The sequence below is a fragment of the Macrotis lagotis genome, chromosome 6, assembly GCF_037893015.1.
Source record: "Macrotis lagotis isolate mMagLag1 chromosome 6, bilby.v1.9.chrom.fasta, whole genome shotgun sequence".
NCBI classification, from domain to species: Eukaryota; Metazoa; Chordata; class Mammalia; order Peramelemorphia; family Peramelidae; genus Macrotis; species Macrotis lagotis.
In genome coordinates, this window is record NC_133663.1 from 55,917,509 (window position 1) to 55,940,290 (window position 22,782).

General features: G+C 35.9%; 1 protein-coding gene across 1 annotated transcript in view; it reads left to right on the top strand.

Moving 5' to 3' along the window:
* Nucleotides 1–22,782, top strand: part of DNER (delta/notch like EGF repeat containing) — a 345,353-nt gene that overhangs the window by 217,597 nt on the left and 104,974 nt on the right. Inside the window, exon 6 of the mRNA XM_074191208.1 lies at nt 8,301–8,454. Within this exon, the coding sequence (XP_074047309.1) occupies nt 8,301–8,454 (154 nt within the window). The remainder of the gene's footprint in view (nt 1–8,300; nt 8,455–22,782) is intronic.

Below are 22,782 nucleotides of genomic sequence, written 5' to 3' on the forward strand. Positions count from 1 at the left end.
GTTAAGTGGCTTGCCCAAGGCCACACAGCTAGGGAATTATTAAGTGTCTGAGATCAGATTTGAACCCAGGTACTCCTGACTCCAGGGCCGGTGCTTTATCCACTACGCCACCTAGCTGCCCCTGTCCTTCATTCTTGAAGAAGACCATGGCATCAGGGAGATGATGGCAAGAAAGTAAATTGGATCTAAGTGGAAAGGCTGTGTTAAGTCATCAACCTTACTTTCTCTTCCAGAGCCAGGGCAACCGGATGGTGCAGTGGATAGAGCACTGGCCTTGGAGCCAGGATGATAGGATAGGAATTCAAATTCTGTCTCAGACATTTAATAACTATGTGACCTTGGGCAAGTCACTTAACCCTGATTGTCTCATATCCAAGGTCATCTTCAGTCATCCTGATTCATATATGGTCACTGGACCCAGATGGCTTTGGAGGAGAAAGTCAGGTGGTAACTCAGTACATCCCTGTCCCCTCCACCCCCCGCCTGCCCCAATCCAATTCATGAGCTTGTCATGTTACATGGTCTTCAAGAACAAAGGATTAATATCATCATCATTATTTGCCTAGATTTATAGTTGGAAGGCTCAGTTACTGAAGTCCACCTAATCAATACTTCCCTTTTAAAGGAAGATACTGAGGTTCAGTAACTCACCTAAGATTATATAAATAGTATCCTCTGACTCTAAAACTCATACTCTGTCTTTCTACTTCTTTCTACTATATCATTCTCACTCTTTACTAATATGGGTATTATCATTGTTCTAATTTTACAGGTAAATACATTTACAATAAAATTATTCTAAATTTACTGTGACTGGCCCATAGTTGGAGTAAGTGATAGAGCAGAATATTAGTTCAGATCTTGGGGTCTGTTGCTCTCTCTTTACTAACAAACATTTTCTTATCCCAGGTGTTCATCTTGACCATGCCACATAAAGGATTTGAATCCAGCTGGAGATGCCTTCTAGTTCTCTCAGTTCAATCAATCTAGCCAGCTAGGTTTTACAGAAAAATGCACAGCTCTTTCCCTTCCACTGCCTCAGTATTTTAAAAAGATTGTTGTGTTTTTCCCTTAAAGACATTTACTTCCTTGAATCATAAATGATAAAGTAAATTTCCATGTCCTTTAAAAGTAAAGGGCACCTACTCTCATTATTGCTGCCATTATTTAAAATTTAACATTTAGGGCCAAAAAATGAATGGCATGAATTCATGAATGTCAAGCTATGGATTTATTGTGTATATATGCATACATACACACACACACACACGTGTGTGTATGTGTGTTCTGCTCTCCATATTTCCAAATTTACCTTTCTTACTAGATATTGCCTTTGCAGTGAAAGACTCAGAACTCTAGAATGAAGATGTAAGGGAATGCAGTTTAAACTTTATAAATACTGAAAACAATATAACCCAAAAACCCAGCCAGGAGGCCAGAAGTTTTGGAGTCTTTTATCATACTTCATGAAAGTTCATCCCAGGCTTGTTTCTTTCCAAGGAGTATGGTGAGTTTCCCTTTGAGACTGCTCAACATTCTTAAGAATGTTGTATTCCTAGGAGGAAGCACTATTTTATCTCTATGGATAAGTTCCAGTTGTTTCTGTGTGGCCCAGGCACAGGAAGAGGAATTTATGAGCAATTTTACATTATAAACAGTGCCCTAAGACCTGTATTGAAATCTGATGTCCAAGTGACTCCTTTTGTCTTTCTGTGAGTGTAGTACAAAATCCATACTTTGCAAGAATTCCCAATGAGAAAGCCAGGTCTTATAACTGAACATGTTAGAAAGATTTTTTGATTCCATGAAACAGTTTTTAAATTATGTTTAAGCAGATGAAACCATCTATTACCATTAAAAATTGCTGTCTGGGTTTTTGTATTTGTCAGTGGAAAGTAATTTCAACCCTGGAAACAATCCTCAAAAAAAAAATCAAATTGGGCAGCATTTCTTTTGTGAACATTTTCCTTCTTTTACAAGGCGTGTCATTAGAGTTACATTAAAAATCAAATCAGTAGAGACCAAATGAGAGTGATTGTTACTTAGCTGAGAAATCATCAAACTAACCCCATCTTCATAGAGCTTAGGGTTTGGAAAATATAGATGTAGGAAGCTCCCCTCTAGTATAATTAAAGTGGTTGGGAAATGTCGGTCTGGCAAAACACACAAAAAGAACTATGGTAGTTTTGGATTTTTTTTTCTCAGTAAGATTAATGCCAGTCTAAGCACCTGGGATGATTGGTACATTGATAGACCTTGCCTGGGAAAGAATCCTATGGTTTCTGGTCCCAGAGGAATTTGTTTTGGCACTCAATGGGGCTAGAGTTCTTCAGGATAAGATCTGGTTCTTTCCAACTGGTATGGCTTAGGTAGGGTCTTATCATACCTCTGAAATGTGATCAAGATAATGGCAGCTTCAGGCAATAATTGGAAGTAGCAAGACTTAAAGTGAGGCTGGAACTGTCCTCAAGTGACTCCAGACTATTCACAGGGGGATATTATGGGTCTTTATAGTGGCTGTTTAAACCTAGAAGCTTCCAGTATTTTTTTTAGCCAGTTAGGAAACTCAATTCAATTTCACATTTATTAAACACCTTAATATATGTAGATTTCTGGAGAAACAAAACCAAAATAACCCTAGCCCCTCACAGAACTTAAATTTTAAAAGGGAGACAGTATTGTCTACTAGAGACATGACAAAAAGAGGTGGTCAGAATTTGGAAATTAGAACTGTGACTTAGAAAAATAATTTTGGAAGCCAAATTTGATAAAAGTGAAATTAGAAGTATGGAGATTAAATAAGAAGCTCAATCTAGATGTAAGGTCATGAGGTCTTTAACTAAGATTTGGGTCTATGAGTAGAAAAAAAGGGATGATATGAGATATTAGGGAGCATCTGCCAGATCTAGAAACTGAGTGGATAGTGGGTTATGAGGGAGAAGTGATGAATTAAAGATAATTCTGAAGTCATAAACTTAGGTGACTAGAAAAATAGCAGTGCCCATAATAGAAAGGGAAGTTGGATAAGGGAGAGGATTAAAGGAAATATGTAATGAGTTTCATTTTAGACATGTGCCATGTGAGATACTAATGAGACATTTAGATGATTGGAGATGTGATACTGAAATAGAAGAAAGAATTTGAAGTTGGATATACAGACTTGGGAGACAACTGCATAGAAATGATAAATGTAACTGATGGAACAACACAATGTAAGAAAATGTAGACAGAGAAGAGGAAGCAGCCCAGGAGAGGGCATTGGGGAACATATATTGGGGGAGAAGATAGATGATGGTCCAGCAAAGGAGTCTGAGAAGGAGAAGTCAGACAGAGAAGGAAAAAAAGAAAAATGATGTCAAAGAAGCCTAGGGAAGACAGGTTAGCCAGGTGGCCAAATAATGACAGAAGTTTTAGAGAAGTGAAGATTTAGTTGTTAAGAGGTAATTTGTAACTTTGTAGGTGATGGTTTCAATTGTTTGGTCAGGTAGGAAACTATATTAAAGGAAGTCAGAAGTGACTGGTAGGTGAAAAAGTGGAAGGAATCCAGATGATTTTTTTCTAAGAGTGTGATTATGAAAAGGAGAAAAGATAAAAGGGGTGAGCTTGAAAAACAAGTGAAGATTTTTATGAGCGGGATGACCTGGGAATGTTTGTAGGTGTGGAGGAAGAAAGCAATAGAGAAAAGTGGGATTAAAGAATAAAACGTAAGAGGTGGCAATGATCTTTGCGCAGATTCCTGGAGGATATGAAAAGGATTAGGATCAATGGCATAAATAATGGAATTGGTCTCACCAAGAAGTTCATATCCTTCTCAGAGATTGGAGCAAAGAAAGAATAGTTGTCAGGGATGGTAGAGAGAAGTTTTAAGGTGTGAAGTAGCAAAGGAGCCCACAGGAGATGGCTTTGTTTTCCCACTGCATTGGGACATTTCCTGTCACATGTATACCTCTAGAAAAAACTACCCTAGTTTTGAGAAACTCTATGACTCAAAATTCGTGTAAAACCTTAACTCATAGGCCTCTACCATTGAATTAAAAATGAAAGCATAGCATCACAAAGAAGATAACAAGAAAAGATGGATATATTATCTCAAAGGTTATCAGACCCTTCATGGGATGGAGGATGCACAAGAATAGATGACATGAAAATGGAGAGCACACAATGACTATTAAAACACAGCCTCAAGAACAGAGGAGATCATATTTTAGGACCACTAAGAAAGAAGTAAATAACACACTTCCAGAGGCTCTGTCCTGAAATACATATAACCATTGATGTCATTATGTTAATTTCGGGTAATTAAAAAAAGTTTAAATAATGGATACTGCCTGTGTTTATAAAAAATGGGAAGCCATGGAATATATTTCAGAAAGATTCCTATCCAAAAATAGCTCAAATGAGACATTTTGGTACTTAAAGAGAGAAACCCCTAAGTATTAGAAAATTTATCAGTCTAGACTGAAATCTTCCCCAAGGGATGAAGAGATTTGGCTATATATATTTTCCTGTAGATTAGGGTAGTTTAATTGATATATGGGATATTTAATGGATATTAGACTTCATGAAATAAAAAATAATTTATTCCTACTACTTTTTAAGTCAAGCATGAAAAACTGGGCATTTACTGCAATCTTTTATTATTCTAAACATATTTCCCAATTATGAACATTTCCTCAAAATGACTAAACAGAAGGCCAAGGGCTAAAACTATGTCTATGTAACATTAAAATATCAGATTCTCACAAGATCAATATCATTTTTAGACCTTTTAAGAGACAACTGGAATTATTGCACAGTTCACTAAATTGCTCATTAGTACAGCACAATTGTTCAATGACAGAGCCAAAGGGGAAAAGTTAAAAGCCCAAACATGTGTAGATTCACCCTCAGAAATACCCAGACTTCCATTCACATGTTGAAATAGCCGCAGTCCTCTTTAGGTCTGAGTTAGTCTACCTTCTGATCACTTTGAGGAGGTCTTTATTCTCTCCTTCATGTTTTGTCCTAATTGAGTGAAGAAAAATCAAATGCCTTATCAAAAATTAAATTCACTGTTTAAAAATAGTCTCAGGAAATCAGACTGTTCAAAGGGAAATAACATTTTCAGCAAAATCATTTACACTAATGAAAATGTAAATTATGTATTTTGTACTCAGTTGTTTGAACTTTTGGTTAGAAAAACTTCAAATGATTCTATTATTTTTTAAATGTTAAAAATTGGGTAGCTATGTAGTGTAGGCATAGGCAATTATTCATCTGATGTGTAGAACCCAATTTAGGTCAAGATAATATAATGGGTTAGTGCATTTTTTTCACTTATTTTTTTCATTTTTATTTCTTCATGCTTACCATTATGTAGTTTTGACAGAACTTGTAGTTCTTACCTAGGCAGCTAGGTTAGTGCAATGGAAAGAGTGCTAGAATGGAATCTGAAAGCCCTCCGTTCAAATCTATCCTGAGACATTTTTAGACACTAGGGCAAGTCACTTAGTCTCTATCTGCTTCAGTTTTTTCATCTGTAAAATAGAGAAAATAGCACCTACCTCCCAGAGCTGTGAGAATAAAATGAAATTATATTTGTAATGCATTCTGCAAATCTTAAATTGCTATCTTACTATTAACTGTTATTATTTTTAAAAGTTCATGATAATACACCTGTTTTGGGGCAAATGATATGAAAATTTATCTGAATAATTGGGGGAATCATTTCTCCAATTTCTAAACTTGTAAAATTGGGAGGAAGTGACATTAGGAGAAGGGACATATTATAGATGGGAAATAATGAGTTCAGTTTAGGGGCATTTTTTTTTGCAAGGCAAATGGGGGTTAAGTGGCGTGCCCAAGGCCACACAGCTAGGAAATTATCAAGTGTCTGAGACAGGATTTGAACCCAGGTACTCCTGACTCCAGGGCCGGTGCTTTATCCACTGCACCACCTAGCCTCTCCTAGGGGCATGTTTTGAGTTGATGATGGCATATGTAAGTATAGATGTCCATTGGGCAGTTGGAATTGAGAGACTCGTGGAAGAAGTGATTCCTGGAGATAGAGATTTGGAAGGCTTGTACACCGACATTAATCTTGAAGTCCTGAGAGTGGATAAAGGAGAAGGTTCAGAAAGAGGGGGGGAATGAATGAATGTATCAATGCTGGCTGCTGGGACACAGGAGGAAATGCTATATTAGTTCTCCAGGGACATAACAGACCATTAGTATCACAATTTATGGGAGGGGAATGATCCAGAAGAAAAAATTATTCGTGTTAAATCAATGCTGTGGTTTAATCAAGGAGCTGACTAAAAAGTTGCCAGATTTGGGGTTAAGGGAATCATTGGTAACATGGAGTGAACACAAGCTATTAATGATCAATTGAAACCAAAACAGGAGAAAAAGTATTTATTTCAGTTGTGAGCTTTCAAATTAATCTTGCTATGTTTTCTAATGCCCTGTGAAACATCGGTGAATTTATCAGTATGAAAAACTCCTACTGTGGAAACTTCCTCTTTTAATATGATTTGAAAGTCATTTGTAACTTTGATATTCCTGGTATGAGAAATCCCTCTACCAAGACAGATTGCTACACATTTGTGACTTAACAGCAAAGACCTAGAGAGATATGTGATGCTCTTCTAACAGACTCAATGACTCATTTGAGATCATGCAGAGAGTATGAGTAAGGTTAAAGAAAATACATAAATATGAAAATATGGAGATCTTATTGACCTCATATTTAGCAGTCTCACTCTGTTTCAATATATTTTTAACTTTACGATCATGTATTTAAGATTTGCTTTGTTCGGAAGGCTCTTGGGGGAAGTGGGGGAGATATGAAGTTTAAATAAGACACATTTCCTGTGTTCTCCGGGGTCTGCTCCCCGCAAAGTACACTCAGATTTGAAGGTTGAATTTCCAGAGAGACCTTTGCTGCTTCAAACTCTAGCGGCATCCCAGGGGGCCTGTGCTTCTTACCCCTGTAGTTTTTAAGTCCGCACCAAGATATTTAGTAACAAGCAGTCAGTAGACACAGTTCTTAACAAAGGTATTTGCTATCATGGTCTTCTAATAACATTAGGTACAGAACATCTCCATAATAATATTTCTCTGATAAATGCACACGCTATCTATGGAAATACTGGGATCCAAATTCGAGTATAATGGTAATGATCGGCAATGTGGCAAAGATAATTCACATTGCCTAAAATTAGAAGTTTCTTTCCTTCTCCCAGAGTCCTCAGGCTGGGTTCCCGGGCTCTGTTCCTCTCCATAGGAGGTTGTCTGTGTATGATTGCTAGGGATCACACTGTCTCAGCACCTGAGTCTGTCTGGGGTCTTTATCTCTGCTTCCCAAGGAATGCCATGTCTAGTCCTGTAGTTCCCTCTTAAAGCTAAATAGCTTATATGACCTTGAAAAGTCTTTTCCAATGGTAGTTCTTGGCTTTCAAAGTCTCCCGTTCTTAAACTTGAACTCTCCAACTTCTGGATAGATTACTTAAAAAAAAATATTTAGGCCCAGGGGACTTGACTAATTCTCTATGCCAAAGACAAGATGTTTTCTGTGTGGTTGAACAGAACAGAGGTTTTCAGACTTTTTGGGCTCCTAAAAATTATTGAAGAATCCAAAAGCAATTGTTTCTGTGGGTTATGTCTATTGATATTGACTATATTAGAAATTAAAATATTTTAGTATTATTTTAGTTTTTTTATAAAAATAGTTTTGACCTTATGGATTCCCCGAAAGAGTTCCCCAGGAGCTCCAAACATACTTTTGAGAACTTGTAAGTATAGATAATTATAGGCAACATTTCTATTCACCTCAATTCCACATTCCAAAGGCTTTCTTTTACATTTATAGTTATGTTTCCAAATTTATTAAACATTTGTTTCTTTTTTCTGGTAATAATAAAAGCTGTTAACTAATTGGTTGTATTTTCTCACAAAATTTGAAAGCACTATGTATTTGGACTAATAAAATCACTTCTATATCCAGGCAACAAAAGAGTTTTTCAACTTTCGATTCAGATCTTGTTAGTTCATTATTGTTTCTTTTTAATCTGGAAAATGTAGAAATACAATTAAGATTATTGAAATAAAAATGCTTGAAATTAAACTTTGAGGCAATTTAGTATCTTTGAATTGATTTTGAAAGCACGATCTTAAATATGGAATGTTGACATTTAAACTGTATTTACCAAAGGCATTATTTACTTTATTGTAGAAGGGGATACTTTTCATCTGTATGGTTTTGGAAAGGAAATGGGAATTTGGAAGGACTTGTAGTTATATAATGGCATGTTTGTTTTCAGGCAACTTTTTCCTGTGACTGTGAGGACAAGTATGTGGGTACTTTCTGTGAAGAATTCGATGCCTGCCAAGGACAGCCATGTCAGAACAATGGGAGCTGCCTTGATACAATTGAAAAACATGATGGGAGCAATTTCACCTGTGTTTGCCTGACTGGTAGGTATTTTAAATGGTATTTTGCACTGTCTTATGTGTTTATCCTTTATGTACAATTCATCCTTCTGAAATGTGTGCCTGTGTATCACTTAGGGGCAATAGAGGGCTTTATGCATTTGAAGGACTGTCCCACAGAAGAATTATTAGAGCGGACAGCTAGGTGGCACAGTAGATAAAGCACTGACCCTGAAGTCAGGAGGACCTGAGTTCAAATTCAGACTCAGACACACAACACCTAGCTGTGTAGCCTTAGGCAAGTCACTTAACCCCATTGCTTTGCAAAAATAAAACAAAGCCCCCCCCAAAAACAAAACAAAAAAAGTTATTAGACATGTTCTTCCTGATTTCAGAGCAGAGAACAAGAAGAAATAGATAGAAGTTTTAAAAGGGTAAATGTAGACATCATTAAGAAAAAAAGGGAAAGATCCATGGGTTTATATGTAATCTAATTGGTATAGGGAAGTGATGGATGAGGAAGCATCCATATCTCAACTAATTTTGATATTTTTTTGTGACCTACAGTTTTAGATAATTGCCTAGAACATTGAGAGATTTAGACACTTGCATAACATCACATAGCAAATATGTCTCAGAGGCAGGATTAAAGAAAAACTTTCTGAAATTAAAATCATCGAAAAGTGGACTGTACTGCCTCAGGAAGTAATGACAACCCCCACCTTGGAAAGTTTTTTTTTTAACTTAAAGATTTTATTTATTTTGAGTTTTACAATTTTTCCCCAAATTTTACTTCCTTCCCCCCCAACCCCCCACAGAAGGCAGTTTGCCAGTCTTTACATTGTTCCCATGGTATACAATGATCCAAACTGAATGTGATGAGAGAGAAATCATATCCTTAAGGAAGAAACATAAAGTCTAAGAGATAGCGAGATCAGACAAAAAGATATCAGTTTTTTCCTAAATTAAAGGTAATAATCCTTGCTCTTTGTTCAAACTCCACAATTCTTTCTCTGGATACAGATGGTATTCTCCATTGCAGACAGCCCAAAATTATCCCTGATTGTTGCACTGATGGAATGAGTAAGTTCATCAAGGTTGATCATTGCCCCCATGTTGCTGTTTGGGTGTATAGTGTTTTTCTGGTTCTGCTCATCTCACTCAGCATCAGTTCATGCAAATCCCTCCAGGCTTTCCTGAATTCCCATCCCTCCTGGTTTCTAATAGAACAATAGTGTTCCTTGACTTACATATACAACAGTTTGCTAAGCCATTCCCCAATTGAAGGACATTTACTTGATATTCAATATTTTCCCACCACAAACAAGGCTGCTATGAATATTTTTGTACAAGTGATGTTTTTACCCTTTTTTCCTCATCTCTTCAGGTAATAGACCCAGTAGTGGTATTGCTGGATCAAAGGGTTTGCACATTTTTGTTGCCCTTTGGGCATAGTTCCAAATTGCTCTGCAGAAAGGTTGGATGAATTCACAGCTCCACCAATAATGTAATAGTGTCCCAGATTTCCCACAACGCTTCCCACAATGATCATTATACGTTCTGGTCATATTGGCCAATCTGAGAGGTGTGAGGTGGTACCTCAGAGAAGCTTTAATTTGCATTTCTCAAATAAGTAATGATTTAGAGGAATTTTTCATATGATTATGGATTGCTTTGATCTCATCTGTTAATTGCCTTTGCATATCCTTTGACCATTTGTCAATTGGAGAATGACTTATTTTTTTAAAATTGACTCAGTTCTCTGTATATTTTAGAGATGAGTTCTTTGTCAGAAACATTAGTTGTAAAAATTGTTTCCCAATATACTACATTTCTTTTGATCTTGGTTATAGTGGTTTTGTCTGTGCAAAATCTTTTTAATTTAATGTAATCAAACTCATCTAGTTTGTTTTTAGTGGTGTTCTCCATCTCTTCTTTAGTCATAAACTTCTTCCCTTTCCATAGATATGACATGTAAACTAGTCCTTGATTTTCTAGTTTGCTTATAATATTGTTTTTTATGTCTAAATCTTGTATCCATTGGGATCTTTTCTTGCTATAGGGTGAGAGGTGTTGGTCTAATCTAAGTTTCTTCCATACTAACTTCCAATTTTCCCAGCAGTTTTTATTGAAGAGAGTTTTTATCCAAATAGCTGGACTCTTTGGGTTTATCAAACAGCAAATTACTATAATTGCTTCCTGCTATTGCACCTAGTCTATTCCAATGATGCACCACTCTATTTCTTAGCCAATACCAGACAGTTTTGATGACTGATGCTTTATAATATAATTTTAGATCAGGTAGGGCTAAGCCACCTTCTTTTGCATTTTTTCATTGAATCCCTGGAAATTCTAGACTTTTTATTTCTCCATATGAATGTACTTACAACTTTTTCTAACTTATTATTGGAAACATTTTAAGCAAAGATTGGACAGCAATTTGCCAAGTATTTTTTTTTTGATACTTATTTAAGTCCAGGTCAGACTAGGACCTTAATGATCTATTCAGTTCCAGTCAACTACTCTAAGATTCTGTGACTTTTTTTTCTTATCTGAATGGGGAAGCTAGGACATTAGCTTGTGGACTAATTGAGCTCATGCCTTTTTAAAGGTCTGGTTCTTGCTATTAAAAATAGGGTGAATGACTGTGGAAGTCCATATGAGTTAAATATCTTTTCCTCCCATGTTTTTTCTTTTACTGATATACATTGGGTAGGGACCATTGATAATCTGAAGGATCGGTGGAAGATTTGGGAAGACAGATGCAAAGGTAGAAGACAGGGCTATGTCATTAAGTAATCCTTCTACTGAGAGGGTTCAGATCTTGGGAGAGGACAGTGAAGGATGGATAAGATTTCAATTCTTGGACAGACACAGACTTGCTTATGTGAATGAAAATAATGAAATAATTCCTTCAGTCCTTCAAAATATCCATGATTATGTTGGTGTGGATTCTTTTCCCATTAGCATGGACTACAGCATCTCTAGGATTTAAAAGAAAATCTTCATGAATTTCTGGGGCTAAGAATTTTATTACACTTTGACCAATTACCTATTGATTATGGGATAATCAACATGGAGCTGAAAGAAATTCCAGGGACCATCTAGTTTAATATCTTCACTTTTAAGATGAAGAATATGAAGCCTACGGATTAAGTCATTAAAAGGATTATGTGTTAGAGCCAAGATTCCAACTATGTTTCCAGGAGAGTCAGCTCCTTAAAGCTTCTATTTAATACATAGTAGCTAGATTTATGGATCACTTTAATACATTATCATCTCATTTGATCACAACAATCCCACAAGATGATCCCCATAGGTATGTATTTCTCTAAGTATAATGAGACTAATCCTATATATTTATAGTGCCAAATTCATGGTTAATGCTTTCTCCATTTTCCTTTAAGCTTTTAGAACAAGTGTTGCACTGATTTCAGGCAATCAGGTCCACTCTCATGCTACAAGATGCAGGTAATGGAACAACTTCCTTAGTGTAGTAGCCAGATGGTCAAAAGATTCAACTATTTATTTCAAGAAGCATTTATAAAACGTGAGAGACTTTTTGAAGCAGTGTGGATTCCCTAGCTAGAGAGAGGTCCTCGAAGCCAGGAAGACCTAAATTCTAGGCTCGTCTTTAATATATTCTGGTTGCATGGCTCTGGGCAAATCATTTAATATCTTGAAGCTCTGTAAATCTTTAGGACTGTAAGTTGTGGAGAAAGTGCTGACCTGCATATATTAATGACATCACAAGGTTGTTCCATATGCTTAAACCTTTCTATTTCATCTGAGACTCACAACAATCAAATGAGGTAGGTACTATGGGTATTATTATTAATAGTAAATAAAATTATGCACCCACTAGGTGGTGGGACCTGTACTAAGCATTGGGGATACAACTATGAAAGCAGATAGTCCCTGCCCTCAGGGAGCTTGCATTTGAACAGGAGAAGACAACATATACTAGAAAGCTGAAAAACCTTTTATGGGTAGCTATAGAGGTATAGTGGAGGAAACAAAGATGTCCAAAATGAATGCAGCTGGTTGGGAAATGAAGAGATGTGTGAGGAGATGCCAGTCTCTCATTTTGCAGATGAGAAAACTGAGGCTCAGTGGAAAAAGCATTGTAATCAAAGGTCTCAAGGTTTAAAACCTTTTTCCATTGTAAGCAATAGGTGTGATCTTGGCTGAATCCTTTACCTTTTTTTTTTTTAGGTTTTTGCAAGGCAAATGGAGTTAAGTGGCTTGCCCAAGGCCACACAGCTAGGTAATTATTAAGTGTCTGAGACCAGATTTGAACCCAGGTACTCCTGACTCCAGGGCCAGTGCTTTATCCACTGCCACCTAGCCACCCTCCTTTACCTTTTCTAGACCTCAGTTTTCTCATCTATAAAATGAGAAGATTGGACTAATGGACCCCTGAGGTTTCCTTCTAGCTCTGAATCTAATTAACTTATGGCCTTTGCTCAGGGTCACACAACTAATAAGTGTCAGAGACAGGATTTAAACCCAACTCTTCCTGACTCCATGTTCAGTACTCTATCACTGTTATGTTGCCTTTATGAATAAAAAGAATGACTGATTTGGAGTATCAGAGCATGTCTTTTGAAGTTTTTTTTAACCTTTTTGACAAATGTCACCTTGGTCAAGGATTTTGCTAGCACTAAGATTGCTCTAGATGTTTGGTTCTTTCCTTTTACCTACCCATGACAACATTCTTAGTAATTTTTGCACAACACATTTGAAAACTGACTTCAGCAATAGTAGATAACCTATGGCAATTCAATTCCTAGAGGGACCTAGTTTCAAATCTTGTCTCTGTGACTTAGGGCAATTCAATTCCATCTTTCTGAACTTAAATTTCTATATCTGTAAAATGGATGACTTGGATTAGGTATCCTCAAAGAGCTTTTCTGTATTTAAATCTATGACTTTATCATCTAACAATAGCCTTATCATTCCTTCTTTAGTAGCAACAAAGAATAGACTTGATTCAATTCATCTGAATTCAACATCTCTATGTAAGGTATAATAGTTAGATTTGTGGGTTGACTTCAGGGCATTTTTATTTACTGGAGAGTAATACAAGCTGACATTTACATAGCACTATAAACATCCACATCTCTCTATGTCTGTGTCTATGTCTATGTCTATGTCTATGTCTATGTCTATGTCTATGTCTATGTCTATGTCTATGTATGTCTGTCTCTGTCTCTGTCTCTCTCTCTCTCTCTCTCTCTCTCTCTATATATATATATATATATATCTCCATATCCATATCCTTATCCATATCCATATTTATATGTTTATGTAATCTTGTTTTATCTATTCTTTTCAGCCTTTGATCACAATAGTCTGAGAGAATCAAGTGTTTGGAAAAGTTGCACGATTTGTCCTTTGTCCTTACTAGCATTGCCAATTTTTCCAGACAAGTGGCCAGAATAGATTAGCGCTTACAATGTGACTTACAACATGTGAAACACAAATCAGAATAATAAAGAGTTATGGGATTTTTTTATATACCTGATAACTTTTTGTTCTTTTTTATGTGAGCCAGACCTATAATTTCATTAGTGTAAGGGAATTCTTGATGTGGAATCACCATTCATGGATATAAATCAGTTTCTCTTCTTTAATTTATAGTCATGATGAGTTGCTTGGGCATTAAGTAGTTATGTAATTTGTCTGAAGCCAGAATCAGAACTTGAATCTAGGTTTTCTTGACTCAAAGGTTAGCACCCTATCTACTATACCATACCGTTTCTTCAACTGTAGTCATTCATTTCAGATCTTCCTAAAAAGTCAATTAAAAATCAATTAAGGGAGCAGCTAGGTGGTGCAGTGGAGAAAGCACCAGCCCTGGAGTCAGGAGTACTTGGGTTCAAATCCGGTCTCAGACACTTAATAATTACCTAGCTGTGTGGCCTTGGGCAAGCCACTTAACTCCATTTGCCTTGCAAAAAAAAACCCCTAAAATCAATTAAAAATCACCCCATTAGATTTTAAGTTCTTTGTGGTGGGGACTTTTTATCTCTTTTTGTTTCCTCAGTGTTTAATTCTGTATCTGTCATATACTAAACACTTAATCCGTACTTATTAATTGATTAGTGATTTGATTTTAGCAACTAGAATACGAAAAGATGTCACTATTTTCCTTTAGTGTTCAAAGTTTATTTTGGAAGTGAAAACATTAGCCATCTAGCTTGTTGTTTTTTCAGTTAAAATCAAATGAGATAACCTATGAAACATACTTTGCAAATTTTGAAGTTCTCTACAAATATTAGTTAATAGGATAACTGTTATTATTATTATTATAGCAAATATGATCTTCTGAAAAAATGACTGATTGCCTTAGAAAGGCAGTTTGTAGATGGATGTCCCTGAACTTGTGCTATGTTGGGGTAGATTCCATGTCCTGCAACTAACCAATGATGAAATGGAACCAGCAACTTCTTTATGTATTTTGAAGAGGCCATGGATTGTCTCTTTTGCTTCCATACTCCTCATAAAGCACCTTATTAAAGAATTCTATCTTCAGGAACATCTCAGAAGACCTGAGATAATTTCAAGCTTGCAAACATACTTTCCCTCCAGACCTCTTCTCTTCTCTAAATTTTCTCCCTTGATATTCTCATCTACCCTATGACCTCAGTGAACATATGAATTCCAGTAATTCCTAAACTCCTGTTTCTAGCCTTATCTCCTGAACTCCAGACCTGTAGTTCTAGCTTCTTGCTAAATATCTCCATTCATGCAGCATTTATTAATTGCCTACTATATGTACCAGATATTGTGTGAGGCCCTGGAGATAGAAAAACAAAAGTGAAAAAGTCTCTGTCCTCAAGGAGCTTAATTCTAATGGGGAAGACAAAATGTGCATCTATAAGTTCATGGAAAAATCTATCCAAATGAATACTAGATTTGGGAGAGGGGGATCACTAGCAGACATGCAGAGCGTAAGCTAAGAAAGACAATGCAGAAAGTGCTACTTGAACTGAGTTTTGGTTGAATGAAGATAGACTGATCATTTTTATTTCGTGGGAATACTGCACATATACTTAAGTAGTCTAAGGGTTAATAACTTTTCATATCCATCTTCTTAAACTTAACATATTTAGAATTAACTAATCTGAAATTTAATTTTTTAAATCTTAATTTAAAAAAATTAAAAATATGTTCCACTTCCTTCAATAGCACCACCATTTTCTCACTCACCTAGTCTCAAAATCTTTAGATTCTTTTCTTTCCTTTGCTGTACCCATATCCAAAAAATCACTAGGTCCTATTATTTCAAGCTCCATAGTTTTTATCACACCTTTCTCTTTTAAATTTTTTTTTTAGTTTTTTTTTTTTGGTAAGGCAGCGGGGTTAAGTGACTTGCCCAAATAGCTAGACAATTATTATGTGTCAAAGGTGGGATTTGAACTCAGGTGCTCCTGACTCCAGGGTCAGTGCTCTATCCACTGTGCCACCTAGCTGCCCCTCACACTTTCCTCTTTTGAAGGTAATAATTCAAGCTAACATTACTTCTCATGTATTGACATAATTTCTTTATTACTTTCTAATCTTATCTTTTAATTTCTAAAAATTTTTCTGCATTGTTATCATATCCCAATTACTGCTATATCCTTGTAATCAAGTAAAGCAAACTGGCAAAATGAATATGTCTGACACCATATATCTCATTCCACATCTGTAGTCCATCAATTCTCTCCTAAAAGGGGTGAGTTATGTTTCGTGATTGGTCTTCTGAAGTCAAGATTGGTCACTAACTTTCTTCCAAACTTTTATGTGAAATTTTCTATTATTATGGTAATTGTATCATTTCCTAGATTCTACTTACTTTGCTCTGTATCAGTTCATACAAATTTTTCCTGGTTTCTTTGATTTCTTCAGATTTGTTATTTTATGTTACAAACATATTCTGGTAGAGACACATAAATGCAGTTTGTTCAATTATTCCCTGATTGATGTGGATGCCCATTTTGTTATTCTTTTGTTTTCAATAGATTCTTATCTGACCAATTTAACCAATAATCCTGATGAACAACTTCCTCAGTGTTGATTTCCCATTGTCAGAGAACAGATATCAAGCTAGAAGAGGAAATTTCCATCATGAGTCTCCTTTAACATTGCTTTTAATACAGGAGGAATTTTGTTCTCTCCTATGCTTCCTTAACTGATTTGCATGTATGGCTAGCAACTAATTTGTATTTATATGTTTTTTCCACTTGAGAAGTCAGATTTATATTTAAATGAAAATGGAAGTGAGAGTTGACCTTGCAGCATAAGCTACTTTCATTGCTTGTTTTTCATAAATATTCAGATGGAATCAAATGACTCTTTAAGTAAGGATCTGTGACACCTGCTAAGTAATGATTTAATTTTGCTTAAATGTACTTAGCAATGAAAATGGAGACTAGACTTGAAATTGAGTGATTTATCAAATCTTTATCACTTAAGTCCCATTCAATTGGATTCAATTCAACAAGCATTAACCGCCTACCAAGTATTAGTCACTGTGCTAGCTGCTGGGCCTACAAAAGCAAAAATGAAAGTCTTCACCCTCACAAAACTTACATCCCACATAGACTTCCAAATTCTCCCTGTAAACATAGGGTGACTTACTACTTGTTTTTCTTGAAGCAAGACTGAGGAAAAAAATTATCAAACCATCTCACAGCTATTTTTTGGTAATAATTCCAGAATCATCATTATCATTATAATAAACTTTAGAACTTTTTCAAATATAAGAAGGCAATAGCTACTTATGCAAAGTCTGTTGAAATTTAGCTGAGTCTCTTTCACTGATAATGGGCCTGCAAGTCCCACACAGGGCTTAATTTTTCTGGTTCCTCCTGATCCATCAGGCAAAGAGATGAGACTTTAAGAGGCAAAATCAGTAGAGCATCCCTGCATTTTTTCTTTCTTTTTAATGGGGAGAGGAAAGCATGTGGTTTGTCTGTGATTTTTATGGACCCACATTGCTTTCTCCAAAAGAAGTCAGGGCTTTGTAAGGATTATAGTTTGAGGTATATATAAAATATACATATATATTTATACATACACACAAACACACACACACACACATATCCAGATTTACATTCTTTTCTTCATCTGCATATTTTAGGGGTAAATGGCATTTTATTTTTCAAAGACCTTCCTTTCTGGTGTTCCATGCACAACATTTTCATATTGGAAAGATGTCAGAATCTGTTTTAAGCTCTTAATGCTGCTTAGTTACTACAAAAGGCTTTCCATTTTGCAGCCAGTTGTCATTTGCATCTTGTTTGGTTGAATGAAGATAAACTAATCATTTTGATTTCCTAGGAGCACAGCAGCTGGGATTAAATAGTCTGAAAGCTAGAGAGACTGTTCTTATGGGAATTTATCTGGTTCCTTCAATATTACTGATAACATTTTTCCAATCTTGTTGGGGTCTGATGAATTCAGAAGTGTTCGTCCTGGCTACCTACCTATTTACTGTATTGTGCCCCATGGGACTTCTGTCACAAGAAATGAGCATCTTCCCTAGAAGATGACTTAGAAGTTGATTATTTATGTGTGACCTTGGACAAATAATTTAAAATCTGGGCATCATAGACTTCTTCTTTTTTTTTTAGTATTTTGCAAGGCAAATGGGGTTAAATGGCTTGCCCAAGGCCACACAGCTACATAATTATTAAGTGTCTGAGGTTGGATTTGAGCTCAGGTACTCCTGACTCCAGGGCCCGTGATCTATCCACTGTGCCACCTAGCTGCCCCTGAATCATAGACTTCTAAGCTGGAGAGAACCTTAAGAAGTGCTTAGTTGAACTCATTCTTAGAACCAAGATAGGTGAATTTCCTCACTGACATTTAATGAATTAGAAATAGAATGCTAGACTTAGGTCTCTACTCTCAGTGACCTGTCCTTTCTACTACATCATGGCCTTCCTCTCAATTGGTTCCTCATCTGTGAAAGGAGTAAGCTGAACTAGAGGAGTACTCAAGCTCCTTTCCTGGCTAACATTCCATGACCTTTCTTATCCTCTATATGCTTGCATGCAGAGTAGGCTTTGTAACTTTTGAACGGACTCATTCATCAAAGAACATTCCAAAAGGTAAATGCTTTGGGGTCTGTAGTCTTCAATTTATTCATGTCTTTCCAATGGCATATGTCAGGTTATTGTATGAATTATTTCCAAGAACAGATTAAATTAAAGTGAGTAGCAATGATTAGGTATTTTTTTTCCTCTTAGAATACAAATCAATCACTTGGCAGTCTTTGAGTCCCTCAAGGGTGACATTGTTGTGAATCGTTCTTTTATCACATGGTATCGTAGAATTTGGAGCAAGAAGGGGCCTTGGAGGTATCACATTCTGTAAGATGAGGAATTGGACTAGATAGACTTTGAGGTTCTATTCAGATCTAAATTTATGATTTTATGATCTTAATCTAATCCTTCATTATACTATTCAAGAAACAGGTCTACAGCATTGAGTGACTTGCCCAACAACACAAAGCTCATGGCTAGGGGTCATGGTGGATAGAAGGCTGACTTTGGAATCAAAAAGACCTGAATTCATATTCTATCTATATAACTTTGTATCTTTTTCTGCTAAAGAGCTCTTAATAGAACTTGATAACCAATAAAATAAGATTGATTTTGAGGTTATATTTAATTGTTGGTTTTAACTTGGGATACTGCTATTCAGTCTTGATAATAATTACATATATATATATATATGTATATACATATATAGGGATAGGACTAGACAGTTTATGATTACCAAAACCCTATGTGTATTACTATTATTTTTATTATTTCAGTTCCATAAACATGGAAATTTAATGTCAATTCAATAAATCTTTTTTTTCTAAAAAATATTCTCAGTTTTTAAATCATTTTTTAAAAGCTGAACAGAATTTTATATTTGAACCTAGTGACAATAAGGAGCCTCTAGTGTATTCTGAATTCAGGATGATTTTGTCAGAACTTTATTTGAGTAATAAAAATTTGAAAGTTGAGTAAAAGATTGTCTGGGGTAGTAGGAGACTTGAAGAGTCAGCAAGAATCCAGGCTTGAGGTGATGAAGGTCTGCTCAAGGATTCTGTATATATAATAGAATGATCAGAGTGATATGGCATGAGCTAGGGAAAGTTTTTGAAAGGACACGACTTCTGAGACATCTCTACCTTTTAATTTAAACAATTTTCTAATTTAAAGAATTATGCTTTTTAGGGGCAGCTAGGTGGCGTAGTGGATAAAACATGGGCGCTGGAGTCAGGAGTACCTGGGTGCAAACCGGCCTCAGACACTTAATAATTGCCTAGCTGTGTGGCCTTGGGCAAGCCACTTAACTCCATTTGCCTTGCAAAAACCTAAAAAAAAAAAGTTATGCTTTTTCAAGAACAAATTAATTAATTTTTTTTTTCAAAAGAACAGATCTACAATTTCTGTGTGAAGTCATTCTTGCCCAAGTACTGCTTAGCATTTGCAAAACACTTTTCAACTTCAAAGCACTGTTGACTAATTGGTGATTTCAACCTCCTTTGGATAAAAAACAACCCCAATTTCAAAGGCAGGGAGAAACTGAAGTCCCAGTTCTAGTTTAAGCTTTACTATTTTAAACAACTACATTGAGAGAGGCAGTCAAAGTGCCCTTTGAGCTGGAAATAGGTCAGTTCCTGCCTGGGGTGGGGAGGAGGTTGGGGAGACTGTAGATTAGAGTGAGTTGGGGACGTCCCACCAAGTTTCCCTCAACTGACAGAGGCGGGCAGCTTTTTTTCTTTTTAAGAACATTAGCCACATCATCTGGATTTGCTTTCCATGTGGGTCACAATAATGAAAACTAGTAACAATGAGTTTTCTACTGAAACCAAAGCTGTTTGATAAAGGTTTTAGAATTCTTGACACGGCTGTGAATTTAGTGTTCTTGCCAGGTTGGGTCCACTCCAGGGCTGCCTATTTTGAGTTTGAGTTTACCATAATTCAGCTAGCAATGATGTGCCTACTATATTCAACTCCATTCAGAGGTGGCACAGTGGAAAGAATCCTGGCTTCACAAGCTCCAGGTTCAAATTCTGCCTCTGGGCCCTTCCCTTTGTCATTTGCAAGATAGTCACTTGCTCTATGCCTCGGTTTCCTTATTTATAAAATGAGGGAGTTAGACTCAGTGGCATCTAATATTCCTTCTGGCTCTCAATCTATGATAAAATGAGATTAAAGTGTAATATACAAATGCTAGTGATTATTATTATTATTATTATTTTGTTATCCTTGTATCTTTATCTCCTTTTATCTTTGGGCCTCAAATTCCTCATCTATAAAATAAGAAGGCTGGACTAGATAATCTCAAATGGTTTTTCCAGACCTAGCCTTTATGCTCTATGAGTTGAGGACAAAAATCTGAATTATTAAAGTCAAGCAAGCAAAATATTCTCAGGGCTCATGAAATTTTTCAATTTCATGCTTTTATTCAGATGTTTTGTCATTGTACTCACAAAGCCAGGGACTGTAGCCAAGTAGGTGAATTTCCAATAGCTAACAAATAGAATATTTTTCTACTTAAAAAATTTCAGTAGTCTCATGCTCCCTACTAATAAAGGTCCAATTCTTTTCTAGGTCATTTTAAGACTCTCTATACCCTAGGTTACCTTTCCAGTCCAAACTTCTAGAGTTCCCTATATTATATAGTGTAATTAACTTATTCACCGTCCCACAAGTCTTCCATACTTCCTATTTGTCTTTAATCCTATTGTCCCCTAATCTTTGTTTTCAAGTTATATAGCACTGTGGATAAAAACCCATGATTCTCGATTACAAGACTAGCATCTTTCCACCTTTTCACCTTGCCTTTCACAAATAAAAGGACAAAGTGGAGGGGGAATATTCCAGATCTGAACCCTCCCCATCAACTTTAGTTCTAGGTACTATATTTTTGAGACTCATCAGTCCCCATTCCTTCAATTCCTTGCAATGTGACTTCTGTTTTTGTTATTACTGAAACTTCTCTGTCCAGGCTCATTAGTCACTTCCTCTTTTTCCAAGTTTGAAGAATTTTTCCATTCAGTTTTTTTTAACTTTAGCATGGCATTGCTGGTTACATCATCCTTATGAAAATTTTCTGTTTGCTAAGCTTTCATGATATGTAAGTGTGTTGGATTTAGGAATAAGAGTGATTTGTAACTTTAAAAATACCACTTTTGACATTTTCTATTTCTATGACAATGTGCAAGTCACATAACCCCTCAAAGTCTGTCTCATCATCTGTAAAATGGAATTTCCTTATATCTGTCTTACCCCATAAATCAAATGAGATATAAAGTACATTTTAAGGCCTTAAAGTATTTTTAATCTTCACTCTTTTACCCATTCTCCTCTAGGCCCTGATCCCTAATAACTGCCTTACAAAACATTTTTCTTTTGGAAGTTTCATCTTTGTTTCAAATTCCATGTATCTAAAGTTCATAATGACACCAAAAGGATTGTTTGAGATAATTTAGAAAAAAGCATTTGTGATCACTGAGACCCAACATGGATAAGTTCATAAAGAAGATTTTTCATGTCAGAAAAGCTTCATTTCTTTTTTTGACAATATTAGATTATAAAAATGCTATAGTTTTCAGTACATCTATTACAGCAATACCTTTGGGAAAATATCTCATAATGTCCTTAGAAATGTTGGCTATACAAGAGTTCAGAGGGTAAAGTCTTGCTGTAACTGCTTTCAATATGAATTGACAATGCTAGATGTAGAAATTCTTAGGTTGAATACAGAGATGTGGAAGGTTCAGAAGGAAGTAATTGTGCTATTCGCAGATGACATCATTAAATCTGGGTGTCACATTTGTGGAAATACATTATTTCCTTTCTTTTTATTTTTCTAGTTATTCTGCCAGGACCCTGTGTAATTCTATTTACATAGTCTAGCACTTAACAAAATCTAGATCTTTCTTGTCTTATTTTCCATAGGAAACTTCTTTACTTTAGATAAACTGGTATCTTTTGACATGTGAACTTGCCATGTTTCTTTTCCTTCCAAGTTTTTGGTTATGTTGTGGCTTCTCCTTGAAGTAGTCTCTACTATCTTTACCACTTCTCAAAGATTATGAAACCTTTCTGAGTTATCTCTGGCCATCGTTCACTTCATCCTCATCTTCCTAAATGCTTGTTCAATGACTTGCTCATTTTGACATTTAATTGAATTCCAATTTTTCTTGCTATTTGTACTTTATTGTTTTGGATTGTAATCATTTCATGGTAAGAAAGAGAGTTCCCATAGTTCTGTAGTGAGTTAGGGATGTTAACCTAGAGCTATGTACCCAGCAGGTGCTCAGTGAGTATTTGTTGAATGAAAAAGATGGTGGAAACTTTCCTCTTTACCTTG